The sequence below is a fragment of the Dipteris shenzhenensis genome, chromosome 16, assembly GCF_047967505.1.
Source record: "Dipteris shenzhenensis isolate YYH24624 ecotype China chromosome 16, Dip_SZ_1.0, whole genome shotgun sequence".
In the NCBI taxonomy this organism is placed as follows: Eukaryota; Viridiplantae; Streptophyta; class Polypodiopsida; order Gleicheniales; family Dipteridaceae; genus Dipteris; species Dipteris shenzhenensis.
The window spans coordinates 35977836-35992016 of record NC_141611.1 but is presented as its reverse complement, the minus strand read 5'-3'; the positions used below and the strand labels follow the sequence as shown (position 1 = coordinate 35992016).

General features: G+C 42.5%; 1 protein-coding gene across 2 annotated transcripts; it reads left to right on the top strand.

Moving 5' to 3' along the window:
* The first annotated feature begins 305 nt into the window (after positions 1–305).
* Positions 306–13642, top strand: LOC147892898 (uncharacterized). Of its 2 annotated transcripts, none has more exons than XM_087387648.1 (2): positions 306–442; positions 12285–13642. In XM_087387648.1, the coding sequence occupies exon 2, from the start codon at positions 12349–12351 to the stop codon at positions 13222–13224; it is 876 nt and encodes a 291-aa protein (XP_087243774.1). In that variant the 5' UTR covers positions 306–442; positions 12285–12348; the 3' UTR covers positions 13225–13642. The 2 variants fall into 2 exon arrangements, with proteins under 2 accessions (XP_087243774.1, XP_087243775.1); XM_087387649.1 differs by lacking the exon at positions 306–442 and adding an exon at positions 798–841.
* Positions 13643–14181: the final 539 nt, after the last annotated feature.

The window sequence follows — 14181 nt, the reverse complement described above, 5'->3', positions numbered from 1 at the left end:
AAAACATATCAAAATTCAACGTTTGCAATCATTAATGTTTACAAACACCCTTCCTCACCACAATCAACACTCATAAATATGTTGCAAACCATGATTAACAAAGTACAACAACAAATTCCAACTACAATCTTAGGAGACTTCAATATACATCCCAAGAACTCCACAAATTCAACACAACTACAAAAATTTATGGCACAAAATAGTGTAAACAATTAATAGAAGAACCAACTTGTATTCATGGTTCCACAATTGACTAAATTTGGAGAAACAAATACAATAAAAACACAACATAACTCCCTTCTATACACAAATATTGACGAAATTGGGCAGGCCATTTGAATATAATTCACCTTGTTTACTTTCCCTGCAACTATCAACAACGAGTCATCTCTAAAGTTGCATCTATAAGCTTTTGGATCGGCCTCGCATGTTCCTTAACTTGGTAAATTTCTCGGCTTTTTTAAGGAACCAGCAGCAGTTTCGCGTTTTTGTTACGCCCTCATAAAAGTTTTTGTACCGTGTAGATTTTACTCTTCCATGCCTGAATCTTACAGCAAGTTGCATGGGCTTGCATTTCGGCTTCTACATTGGCACCTGAGAATCAGATCTGTAACTGTACTATACTCCTTAAAATGTCCGCGTGTATACTGTTCATGGATTTCTACCTTAGTATGATCTTGGACCAGCTTACCGATATCTTAATGTTCTCGTTATGCCGTCGATTTGCCAACCAACCATCGTAATCCAACCGGATGGTTGTACAAGTGTCCCTGCAACTTGTCCTTCTCATATTGGGGGCTCACAGGTGGGCCAGTAACCCAACTGCTCCGAGATTACACACGTAAGAAAAAGTGCGACAACAGTTTGTTTTTTGTGTTGAGGGAAACATCTTGCTTAATTTATACGTTGACACCATACAAGTGTACTCCCAGAAATTAAACTATCAAGTTCAGTTACATGCATCCAAGGCAGTTTGTCTTGATGAAAACATCTTATTGGAATGAAGGCCACATCAAGGAAGTTAACCAGACTATCCCAATCAGACTGCATGGTCTGGTAGGGCCATGCCTATGTAATGGAGGCTCCCACCTCCTAATCTGGCCAGACTAATACAGGCAGGGGGTTTGCTCTCTGATTAGAAGTTAATGACTCCGATATTACAGGATGAGGTGAGGTCGTAGGCATTAGAAAACAACAATTTTTGCCCAGTTGGACATCTACGAACGATCCCTTGACGGTTTCAGGTGTATCTCCCTGTGCAGTTTATGCTTCATGCTCTGTAGTCTGAAAAATAAAGCTCATAAATCATTACTGTAGACACATGCACACCTCATCTATTCCTGACATAAATTGCTCTCTCACTAGCCCTAGGACTGCTTCAGTGTAGCATGCATGTGAGTGACATTTGTGTAGAGAGCCTTCTTGGGTGCAACTACCTCTTCCCCACCATAGAGTGTTTGTTCTTTTGATATAAGAAGAGTGTTACAATTGTTGGTGAGGTTTGGGAGCCTTTCTATTATAAGGGAGGAGGGAAAATTAGCTTCTTCCTTACTCCTTTACACCTGGGGAATAGGGGGGCATTCTCACTATAGATCCTCAGTGAACTGTGGAGGCTTGAAGCTCTTCTGTAGGCGCGAATGTTGGAAGAATGAAGCTTCTAAAGGCTCCTGTAACCAGCCAACCAGATTTGTGACGTTTGCAGCCCAGATCTGGACTGTGATTGCCATTTTCACAGACTAATTCAGTCTGTCAATGGGCACAACCTGGTTTGTTCGTTTACAGACCAGATCCAGGCCAGATCTAAGCCTATAAAGGGCCTTTACCCTAAACACTGCTGGAGTAGGATGTTTTGGCGCTGTTCCTGTGCTGTTGGTCTTCCTCCTGCTATTGTGCTGCCCATGCAGGCTCTTTTAAAACCCAAGATCATCCTTGTGTGCTGTCCAAAGCTCCTACTGGCATATAGGCAGCATGCCAAGCTGAGGATTGCCATGGCATCCCCTTCTGCTGAAATTGGAACTAGGCCTCATTGTATACTGACCTGGTGTTTGGAGCCCTTCCAAAGCTCCTACTGCCATATAGGCAGCATGCCAAGCTGAGGATTGCAATGGCATCCCCTTCTGCTGAAGTTGGAACTAGGCCTCATTATATACTGACCTGGTGTTCGGAGCCCTTGTCTATGTCTACCTTCACCCTTGCTTGGTTGAGCTTCCAGCAAGAGTTTCTTCTGCACTGGCGGGCTCTTTGGACTCTTCTCTTTCTCTTCCGACTGGGATCAGGGCCCTCTGGCAGCTATCTGTCACATGCTTGAGGTGTGTCCAATGCTTTATGTGAGTGATGCAATGCAGCAAGCTTGGAATTTTTGCTGGGCATTTGCCTTTTTTCTGATAGCTTTTTTGTTCGCTCAAATATTTGGTGTGGTGCAACAAGCTTCGTATTTGTGCTAGACAGTTGCCCTTCTTCTGGCCTCTGCCCTGTCACGTAAGATGTATCCTGGTTTTTTGGCTCAAGCTGCAAGGGCATATATGCTGCAAAGAGGTGAGGATAATCTGCGAAAAGTCCCCTTGTTAACTCATGGTGCCTGTGGGAACCCCTGTATTTGAACTTCACTGTATCCAGGCGTTACAACTGTCCGTCGATTCTTGTATCTATGATTTTCTCAAGCTCAACCACTTTTGCATCATCGATAATCCCTCATGGCCTACATTTTTAGCTACAATCAGATTGCCATCGCAATGCCTGCAACCTATCAATATTTCATGAACAACCTATCAACCTTCCTATTAGACTGCTTGGAGGTCTATGAGGATGATCTTACCCTTAGGGGAGCGTGCCTCTGCTCACCTTGCAACCAATTATCACCCTACGTAAAAGTTGCTACTTGAATCAGAGGTATTGTCGTTGAGCTTTTTGAATACTATTTTACCTTTTGACATATCTCACTTTGTTTTTTATTTGCCCCTCTGTGATCTACTCTTCCTAAAAGAAATCACAGGTGTTCTAGCCTCCTTACAAAGCTTTGATTTCATGCTAGTATCATCTGTATCAACCTTGGACTGGTTCTATTTATACTTCCTAATCATTGACGGGGAAAATATTTCCTGATTATTAATGGGGAAAATTTCCTCCCTTCTCTCTTGGTTTTGTACGTGCCTATGCGTCACGGGGACGTGATTTTTATGTGCAAATAAACCCGTGGATGCTTTGGCCTTGGGGGACAGGCATAGAGGAAGTGCTAACTTCCTAAAAGCCCTTAAGGTTTGATGTTAAAATACTCAAATTGGTGGTGTTTATAGAACACCATTTATAACTCATCATAATGGTGGTGTTTTTAAACCACCCTTTGTAAGGCTTTCATAACCTTGTTATATCACAAAGATGCAATAACTAATCCATAGGTACCACGGCCAAACGTGTACTCAATAAGTTAGCCATATGTGCTCATTGTGAAAGACATATAAGTATACCTCACAACATAAAGGGCAAAATAAAAGTATGCCTTGCTTGAAGATATAAGGTGAACCAACAAGTAAATACAAACCATAAGTCATCAATAAGCTAATCGACAAAGAAGTAACAAACCGTTGGTCTAGTAGCAAGACTTTGCATGCACTCGTAAATATAGATGAGTATGAAAAACAAAGTAGATGTACTCATCTTGTAGGTAGAAAGTTTGGAAAGCCTTTCTGGGTAGGTTTGTTGCAGGACAGAAGCGAGTAGCGCCTCGATAGAGGATGACACCTAAAGAGAAGAAGGAACTCTATTTCATGCCTTTGAATGGATGCGATGTTGTGTTGGAAATACCTTGGCACTACAGGGTGGGAGCTCTTTTGGATGAAGGAACAAAACGTTGACTTTGTCTCATAGAGGCAAAACCCATGTTTTGGATGTAGTCGTATCTCTTCAGCCATTTCTAATCTAATGAAACAGCGTCTTTCAGCGTACTTAGTTTTTGCAATAGAAAAACAGCCAGATGAAGAAAGATCTAGTCTTCCTAAGCTAGAAAAAGCGAGGACAGTTTTGCTTTAGTTTAAAGATTTCTTTTCAGACTCCCTACCATAGGAACTACCTCTAGAAAGACCTGAGGATCATACCATTGATATAATCCCAAGCAGCTCTCTGCCAAGCAAGCCTCCCTATAGAGTTAGTGCAGCCCCGCAAGACATCATGAACCACGGTAAAGGATCTCTTGGAAAAGGGGCTAATTCAGCCAAGCTCTTCTCCCTATTGTTCACCCGTGTTGCTTGTGCAAAAGAAAGATGGATCATGGAGGATGTGCATAGACTACAGAGCTCTAATTAAGATAACAATCAAGAATAGATTCCCTATACCTAGGATTGTTGATATCTTGGATAGGCTAGAGGGGTCTGCTATGTTCAGCTGGATAGACTTGAAGAGTGGATACTAGCAGATAAGATACGGCCTGAAGATGTGCATAAGATAGCTTTAGAACTACATTTGGTTTGTATGAATTCCTTGTGATGCCATTTGGGTTGACAAATGCATCTGCAACCTTCAATAGAATGATGGACAAAATCTTCAGAGAGCACAAAGCTTTTGTGGGTACCTTCTTTGACAATATCATAGTGTTCTCTAAGAGTGAAGCTGAGCATAAGGAGCATTTAGCAGTTGTCTTTGTAGAGCTCAGGAAGTACAAATTGCTTATTAATGCTAAGAAGAGTGAGCTCTTCATCCATGAGATCCACTTTCTGGGGCACATAGTGTCCAAAAATGGAGTTAGGATGGACCCTGCCAAAGTTGAAGCCATTAGGAATTGGTCACCATTGAAGAATATCCATGAAGTATGCAGCTTTCTAGGTTTATGCTTGTACTACAGGCAGTTCATCCGCTATTTTGCTGAGATAGCTTCACCCCTTCATGCTCTACACAAGAAAGGAGTGCCTTTCAGGTGGGATATTGCAGCGTTTGAAGAGCTTAAGGAAAAGCTATGCTCCGATCCCGTCATTATCTTGCCAGATCTACGCAAAACCTTTGATGTCCAATGTGATGCCTGTGGGAGCAGCATAGGAGGAGTGCTTATGCAGGATGCCAAAGGGGTTGCATATCAGAGCAGGGTGCTTAGTGATGCTGAAATGTATTCACAGATTTATGAGAAAGAGATGTTGGCTGTCATACATCCTCTTTCCACCTGGAAACACTACCTTTTAGGAGCTGATTTTCATGTCCAAACAGATCACCAATCCTTGAGGTACTTTCTCACTCAAAGAAAGCTGTGAGAAAAACACATGCTGTGGGAAAACTTTCTTTCAATGTTGCATTTTCAGATTTTGCATGTACCTGGCAAGAAAAATGTTGCTGCTGATGCTCTCTAGCATATGTTTTCTGTTTTAAAAAATGTTCTCTAGCATATGAAGGACTTTTTTCTCTACATCAGCATGAAGTCGTCAAACTTTTTTGTTGACGAGGTTCATTATCTTAGGCACATCATCAGTCTCTCCAATTTTAGACCGGATGGACTTGAGAGGGATGTGCCCGCCAATGCACAGGAGGTTTGGATGATCATGGCTGTTTTGCCAGGCCTACAGCAAGCACGTTGAGAAGTAGGCAAAAATAGCAGTGTTCGTCACAAATAGTTATCTAGTTGGGTGTGAAAGGGCTACGAGGAGAAAAATCACTCTAAAAGGATTGCTTGATGGGCAGAATAATCAAATTTTCTTGGACTGTTTTATTATTTATGTGAGTACTTCGTGTTGCATGCTGTCCCTCTGATTGTGATAGTCCTATCAAGCAGGTGACTGATATATTCACCCAACCAGCTAACTGTGAACTTGTTTCTTTTTGCAAGCAAGCTCATTTCGTTGCATCTATTCTCTTTATTGTCAATCTATCTGAATTGGTAAGGACTGCATTTGGTTAAGGGTTCTAGTGTGAGGATGTAAGTCCATGTAGAAACAATGAGACACAAATGTAGTCATTTATTCATAGAGTGGTTACATATATAGGCAATTGCCTCCATGTAGGTAGATCCCAGATCCACAATTATCTCCCTGATTATCTCAATCAATCACAACCTATGATGACTCACTCATCACACCAACCTAACACACCTAACTAGAACCTTCTAGCACACCTACACTCACACACTTCTTGCATAGGACTTCAATCCCATAGGCACACACACACACATCAATTTGCCCCTTCATTCCTCCTCATAAATTGATGACCTCATCCTTTAGCAGTAGTACATGGGATGCTCCATGGCTTGCCCATTATCATGTGGCAACACTCATGGCCCCAACCTGTGACTCACTCATAGGATTCTTGATTTACAACTGGGAGATGGACACAGACTATGTATGTAAAGCCTAATGAGTCCAACAAGGAAAAATCTCAAAAGACTAACAATCATTTGAGGATGGACTATCCATGGCAGAGAACCATTATTGACCTCATACACACATAACTCAGAAAACATATGGATTGTTACGCTCTAGCCGAGGTAGCATGACCTCGGAAGAATCAGTCGACATTTCCCTTAAAGGATCTATCTTTGTAATATATTTGTTTGCGCTTCATGTAAATGATCGGGAGGGAATTAATGTCAAGGTCCTAGGTGAGGGCTGATAGCACCAAACTAGGTAGATCTAAGGCCAAGGGCCTAATGCAAAGGTTGTGCCTAGGGGCAAAGAATTTAATGCATCCCAAGAGAGAGGTGAAATGGTGCATTAGGAAGGCCCTATATGGATGACATGTGGCATCTAGATCTATCTAGGGAATTGGGGCTTGCTGAGGCTAGAGAGAGAAGAGAAGGAAATTATTCACGTTGATTTTTTGAATGATCTCTGTTTGCTTGTTAGCCTCAGCGAGATATGGCTGGGAGGTGATTCGTGGTGCTGCTCCCGTGATCGAAGTAGAGGATTAAGAAATTGTTGCTTTACAATTGGTATCAGAGCCCAAGGCTACGATTAGGATGGAATTGACGACCAGCGCGGTGATCATCGGGCGCTGGCTTACGGATTGGCTGAAGCATCGATCGATGATGGCCTACGCAAGCTAGATAGGGGATAAGAAGGCCTTCACGTATAGAGTGGAGTATAGGTGACGAGGCGACGGGCTAACCGCGATGGAGCTACTGACGATGCCCTGATCGATGGCGCTCTCGTAACTACCACGGAAGGGGGGCGTAGCTGGAACTCGGGAATTAGGCAGGCCTTTTGACGTTGACCATCCGTGATCGATCTCAAATTAACGGAGAGCCCATGCGGGGCAATCGACGAATATTGAAGCGGTCTATGTTGACGGAGGCTTTTGAGTTGTTATTGGAGCTTTGGTTGACGCAGATTGCGACGGGAAGTGGGGCATCGGTGTAGCTAGTCCTAACTATTGGTCATAAACCCCACGCGACGGGCAGACTGCAACGATGCAGCGGACGATAGCGTGGAGCACATGATAGGCAAGGAATTGGGTCCTTCACGTGATCTACGACAGGCCTGGAGTGGTGCTGGAACGGATAGCAGTAGTTCGTGAGCGAGATCATTTGGCACGTACGCTGTGATTTGGGACGCAGGGGTGGTGCAGAGCAGACTGGCTAGCCTGTATGGTTAGGCTTGAATATTTAGGATTCATAATTACTCCACAGGGGGTAGAAATGGATCCGAAGAAAGTGGCTGCGATACTAACTTGGCCAATCCCTCAGAGTCTGACCGCGTTGCGATCATTCTTGGGATTTGTCCAGTTTTATAGAAGGCATATCAAAGGATATTCCGGAATAGTATCGCCATTGACTAACCTCAGATAAAGTATCTTTTACTTGGGGGCAGAATCAATAAGAAAGTTTTAACACCATAAAACAAGCTGTGGTCTCAGGATCGGTGTTAAAAATAGTTGATCCCCAGAAACCGTTGTTCCTAGAAACCGATGCAAGTGGCATTGCGGTAGGAGCAGTTCTCCTTCAAGAGGGAAGGCCAGTAGCCTTTGAAAGCAAGAAGCTTTCTCCCTCTCAAAGGAATTGGCCAACTCATGAATTGGAGTTGTATGCTGTTATCCATGCTCTGAAAACATGGAGGCATTATTTGTATGGTTCAGAGTTTTATGTGGATGTGGATCATGATACTCTGAAACATTTTTTGTAAGCAGCCTGACTTGAGGGGCCGCCAAGCTAGGTGGGCAGAGCTCATGCAGGAGTTTAATCTAACGATTCGGTACCGAAGAGGAAAAGATAATAAGGTGGCTGATGCGTTGTCTCGCATTATGCACAACCTGAGTTTCACGGTATTAGAGAGTGCTCTAATGACCGAGATTAGAGAAACTCAAAAAGTGGATGAGTTTGTCCAAAGCTTATGGCCTAAGGCTCATGTGTTAAAACCCGGGGAAAATGAAAAGGATGACCTGGCATCCAGAAAAGGCCAAACTTATGCAAGATATACCATAAGGGATGGTATGCTAGTTAGAATTGGCAAGGTTGTAGTACCTAGTCAGAATGATCTCAGGCAGAGAGTCATTCGACAGTGCCATGATAGCCCGTGTGCGGGACATCCAGGAGTCGAGAAGACATGTGATCTCGTGAAGCGAGATTTCTTTTGGCTAAAGATGAAAAAACATATTCATGAATATGTGACACGGTGTTTCTCGTGTCAGGTAAGTAAGGCCGAGCGGGTGAAGCCACCCGGACTTTTATAGCCCTTGGAAATACCACTAAGTAAGTGGGAGAGCATTTCCATGGACTTTATTGTAGGGCTGCCTACAACACAAGGAGGGTATGATTCTATCCTTGTGGTGGTTGATCGTCTAACCAAGATGGCTCACTTCATTCCAACTAGAGAGTCTGTTAGTACCCCGCAAGTGGCGGATTTGTTCATTAGACATATATTTTGTCTGCATGGATTACCTAGATCCATAGTGTCAAACAGAGATGTCAGATTTACCGGTCATTTTTGGACAGCGGTATTTGAGACACTAAGGACTGAGTTGGGAATGAGTAGTGGGGATCATCTTGAGACGGATGGTCAGACGGAGAGAGTCAACCAGACTTTAGAGGATATGCTGAGGGCATATGTGTCATTGAGGCAACATGCGTGGGACAAATGGTTGCCATTGTTGGAGTTTGCCTACAATGATAGAAAACATTCCTCTACCGGTTTCAGTCCGTTTGAGCTGAACTATGGTTATAGACCAGCCAATCCAACTATAGTTGGAGTACCTCAGAAAGTGCCTAGTGCCACGAACTTTGTAGTTCAGATGCGGGAGATGCTAGCACTTGCGAGAGCTAATATCCGCCAGGCTATGGATAGAGCCAAGGTGTATGCGGATGAAAACCGGTCTATAAGAGTATTTAAGGAAGGAGAAAAAGTTTTTCTCAAAATTTCTTCGCACTCGAAGTCGTTGACTTCAGGAGAGTGTGCTAAGTTATCACCTCGATACTGTGGGCCGTGGTTAATTCTAAAGAGAATAGGCAGTGTAGCCTATAAATTAGAATTGCCACACGGTTTTTCATGTTTCGCGCTTAAAGAAATTTTTACATACAGGTGACTCACTAATCGAAGGTGTGGTTTTGTTTCAGGAGATAGAGGATATTGCAAGGCGCAAACCAACAAGAATCCTGGACCGAGGAACAATGCAAATACAAAATCGGAAGATATCCACGGTGTTGGTTGCATGGCATGGTCAGCCTCTATCCGAAGCTACCTGGGAATCCGTATGCGGAGAGGGTTCCCAGATTTTATCATCGAGGACGCTGATGTCTGAAGAGGGAAGGATTGTTACGCTCTAGCCGAGGTAGCATGACCTTGGAAGAATCAGTCGACATTTCCCTTAAAGGATCTATCTTTGTAATATATTTATTTGCGCTTCATGTAAATGAGCGGGAGGGAATTAATGTCAAGGTCCTAGGTGAGGGCTGATAGCACCAGACTAGGTAGATCTAAGGCCAAGGGCCTAATGCAAAGGTTGTGCCTAGGGGCAAAGAATTTAATGCATCCCAAGAGAGAAGTGAAATGGTGCATTAGGAAGGCCCTATATGGATGACATGTGGCATCTAGATCTATCTAGGGAATTGGGGCTTGCTGAGGCTAGAGAGAGAAGAGAAGAAAATTATTCACGTTGATTTTTTGAATGAAGATCTCTGTCTGCTTGTTAGCCTCAGCGAGATATGGCTGGGAGGTGATTCGTGGTGCTGCTCCCGTGATCGAAGTAGAGAATTAAGAAATTGTTGCTTTACATGGATCCTTACCCTTGTCAGATTTGACTTGGGTGTTGTAAGTAGTGAGAGCTTGAGTTTTGACATTCTCTGGTTCTTCTTCTTCTTCAGTTTCTCGCTTCCTCAACAAGATTGGCTGAACATCTCTTTTTGGCATAACATTCCTTTTCAAAGTGTCCAAGTTTGTCACAAAAGTTACATTTCATTTTGTTCTTTTCCTTGAAGTTGCTTAAGTTGCTTTTGGCCAAATATGCCCCTTCTTTGTAATCACTTCTTTGTTTGATCTTTCTCTTCTCCTCCAAGAGTGATGCTTCAATTTCTACCAGACTTATCTCTGGAATATTGGTGAGTGTGGTTATAATAGTGCCATATTCTTCAATGAGACTTTTAAGTAAAATGGCAATTACAATATCTTCACCAAGATTAAACTTGATGCCAGATAACCGTGTCAAAATGCTCTTCATTGAATTTAGATGTGAAGAGATGGACTCTCCCCTATCCAATTTTAAGTCACAGAATTTGATAAGCAAGCTATACTTAGAGCATCTTCCTTGTGCTCCAAACACATGCTCAAGATGAGTCCATGTAGCATGAGCAGTCTCACATCTATCAATGTGATGAATATAGGAATCATCCAGACCAAGAGCAATTATAGCAAAAGCTTTTTCATCTTTTGGAAGCCATGAAGCTTCTCCTTCTCTAGTTGTAGGTTTAGTTTCTTTGCCCTTTGCTACCTTCCATATTCCCTTTTTCATGAGAATAAACTTTAGTTTTGTTTGCCAAGTGTGGAATCCCTCTCCTTAAAACTTATCTATTTTCAGTTTGGAAGCCATTTAAGAAGGTCTTACCCAATTAATGGCAATGTCTAATCCCTTTACAAAAGGTTAATCTTTCTGAACAAAAATATAGATGCAAATTACAAGATAAGAATTCTGAAAAACATTGTTTGGCATAATCATAACCAGTTGGCTTCTCCCACAACCTCTTAACTGGAGTCTTCTTCACCTTGTACTTTGTCTTTGTAGTCTTCTTGATTTTGGAAGAGCTTTGAGAACTTGAGGTTGGCATGTTGTCAAGAGATTAGCACCAACTGAACTAACATTCTCTGAACTGAAATGACATACTTTGAACTGATTTTTGGAAGAATAATCTCTGAACTGAGTGTTTTACTCCTCAAGCATTTAGCGTAGCATCGAAACTCCAAAAAATATACTAGAAATGCTTGCAGAGTACATGTAAACTTGGAGGATGAAATTCAACCAGATGAGAGCAGCTCTTTGAGGGCTTTTGTTGCGCAATGAAAGATATAGGACTAGAGAAGACCCAGTACCAAGCTTGGGCGAAATGTCATGTCAGGTCGCCATAGCCAGAAGCTCCAATGTCGACTGGTTTTTTCATGTATACACCTCAATTACTCAAGCATTTGCCTTCAGATTTGTGCTTTGGATAGCTCTTGGTGTCACCCAACTTCCTTTAAGAGGAATTACAAGATTGTTGACTGAGGTGAGCAGCATTGCAGAAGTGGCGCAGAATACTCAGAGAGGCAGTGCGTCTTCATGGCAACGTATTTTAGAGATCCCACCGGTCAGAAGGGTCGCCCAGAAGCAGGGAACGTCTGGCGCAAAGGGCTTCTCAAATTCTAACCAAGCTCTGATACCACGTGTAAGTCCATGTAGAAACAATGAGACACAAATGTAGTTGTTTATTCATAGAGTGGTTACATATATAGGCAATTGCCTCCATGTAGGTAGATCCCAGATCCACAATTATCTCCCTGATTATCTCAATCAATCACCTCCTATGATCACTCACTCATCACACCAACCTAACACACCTAACTAGAACCTTCTAGCACACCTACACTCACACACTTCTTGCATAGGACTCCAATCCCATAGGCACACACACACACACATCAATTTGCCCGTTCAGAGAAGGCGTGTGCCTGAATTTTAACAAGATAAACCTTTGATAAATTGAGATTAACTTGGGTTTAAATCTGTGAAATAGTTGCTTTCCCCGTGAAAGGCATCTTAAAAGTCATACAGAATCTGTCAGTTGTTGGGAAATTGCTTTGTTAGGAGGCTTGCTCTGCCACATGGTTTGAACCTTTTTTTTTTTGTGTCTCCAGGTCAAATCCTTTGCAGTGCAAATTTTTGCTTGCACCTTCGAGATATATTCAGTCCTCCCAAGAGATGGGAGATGAGATTTTCTTTCTGAGTGAACATGGACCAACCTTTGGAAGAAAGGAAGAAAGCTTATTGAGGATAATTGTGAAAGAGACTGATGATCCCTGTATGATTTTTCCGGATTCTTCAAAGTTTCTTTTACCAGGGTACCTCAAGCATTTGGAGCTGGATAAAATTTCTGTCTCTCAAATACTCAAATATAGGCCTCATGACTATCCATCTTTATCAACTTCTCAAAGGCTTTTCATTCAGCGGTTGCAGGACATTCTTCTGAACAGACTGGATGCTTCTAGTGGATTTGACTTGTATCTTCGTGATCTTCTAGGCTTTCTGATAATGGAATGTCAACTAAATGATGGCTTAGAACTTTATGTGAGATTTTCAATGCTCTCCTTGAGAGCAGGTGGTGAGAACTACACTTTGCTCTCAGATAGGGAAGGGAGAAACCGAGAAGGGATAGTCTGGGTTCTTCAAGAAAGCATTCATAAATTTGACACGAGATACAAGAAAGGCGATATTCAAATAGCAGCAGCTATGGTTGCAGCCTGTCAGGCAAACCTTATACAAAGTCATGGAGAGCTCAAGATCAAGACCTTGTATGGAGTTAAGGTGCTAGGTGAAGAATTCTTCTTCTGCAGAATAGATTTCAAAGTAGAATATCTGAGGCAGATTGCAAGCAAGGCACCCACTCATGATCTCACTTTATATCGGTATCCGCAAAATCGTGGACTCAGAATCTCGAAACCTGATGACAGACGCAAGTTGTTGTATTTCATGCATAGACTTCGGGAGTACATGCTGCAGAGCTCCCATGCTTTGTACTCTTCATCAGGTCATGCTGGCTGCGTATCAAGGATTGGTGGTGATGGCTGTAGTTCCTGATCACATTTCTTCTAATGCTTGATAAGCAAAGGTCGTTGACAGATCAGAACTGTGCATCAAAATGCAGTAGCTGGGTGGACTTTGTGTCAAAGGTGATAGGTCAGGGTCTCTGTTCAAGAACATCCAGCTTCTGATTGAAATGGATGCAGTAAAAGCAAGGTCCTCAACCTAAACGGTACAAGTAAAGATCATGGGACCCATCTTCTTTGCAGCACAATTCTGAAGTCATTATGTGGCGGTGCTTACTTGCTCTCCAATTGGCAATTATGAAGGTGTGAGCCTTCCAAAAGTGAATTGGACCTCCAGGCTCCCCCTCTTTCCAAGTCAAAGATAAAGTTTTTACTTGTTTGTCCCTTGCTCAAGGAGGCTTTGTAATGATATCGCACTTGCTTCCGTGAGCATGTGGACTGTGGTATGATACGAGAACTTTTAATAAAGGATCAATTTTAATGCTTCGAGGTGTGGCTCAACAAATCATAACTAATATAAGGCTAAGGATTGTATGCAATGAGCCTGGCAGTTCACAATTTCGTCCCTGGTATAATTAAACAAGGACAAAGTGCAAAAACTGTGAGAAAAGGCCATCTTTGCTAAACATATGGTATACTGGGACGTGATGGCAAAATGCTTGCATGTTCCCTTGTTTTATTCGTTAATAAGGCTGATTAGTGTTCAATATATTCTGTCTGGAAGACTGGAGATGGAGGTCAAGTTGGCTCACATATGATTCACATGTGAGTAGTTAGCCAGCTAGTTTTGATGGCCAAATGTGTTGTCTGGCTCGACTAGTGTACTGGTTAGCTCATGACTATTGTATATAGCCTGCTGGTTGGTTCCTAAAGCGAACTATTATGTGTAGACCAAAATTAGTTCCGAGTCTATAAAGATGGTTATAATAATTACTTCATTGAAACCAGCTATTTCATTCTTGCACACTTAGCTGGCTAGCTAGATAGT

Coding starts and splice junctions, on each gene's coding strand:
- LOC147892898 (XM_087387648.1), top strand. CDS start 12,349: ATGGGAGATGAGATTTTCTTTCTGAGTGAACATGGACCAACCTTTGGA.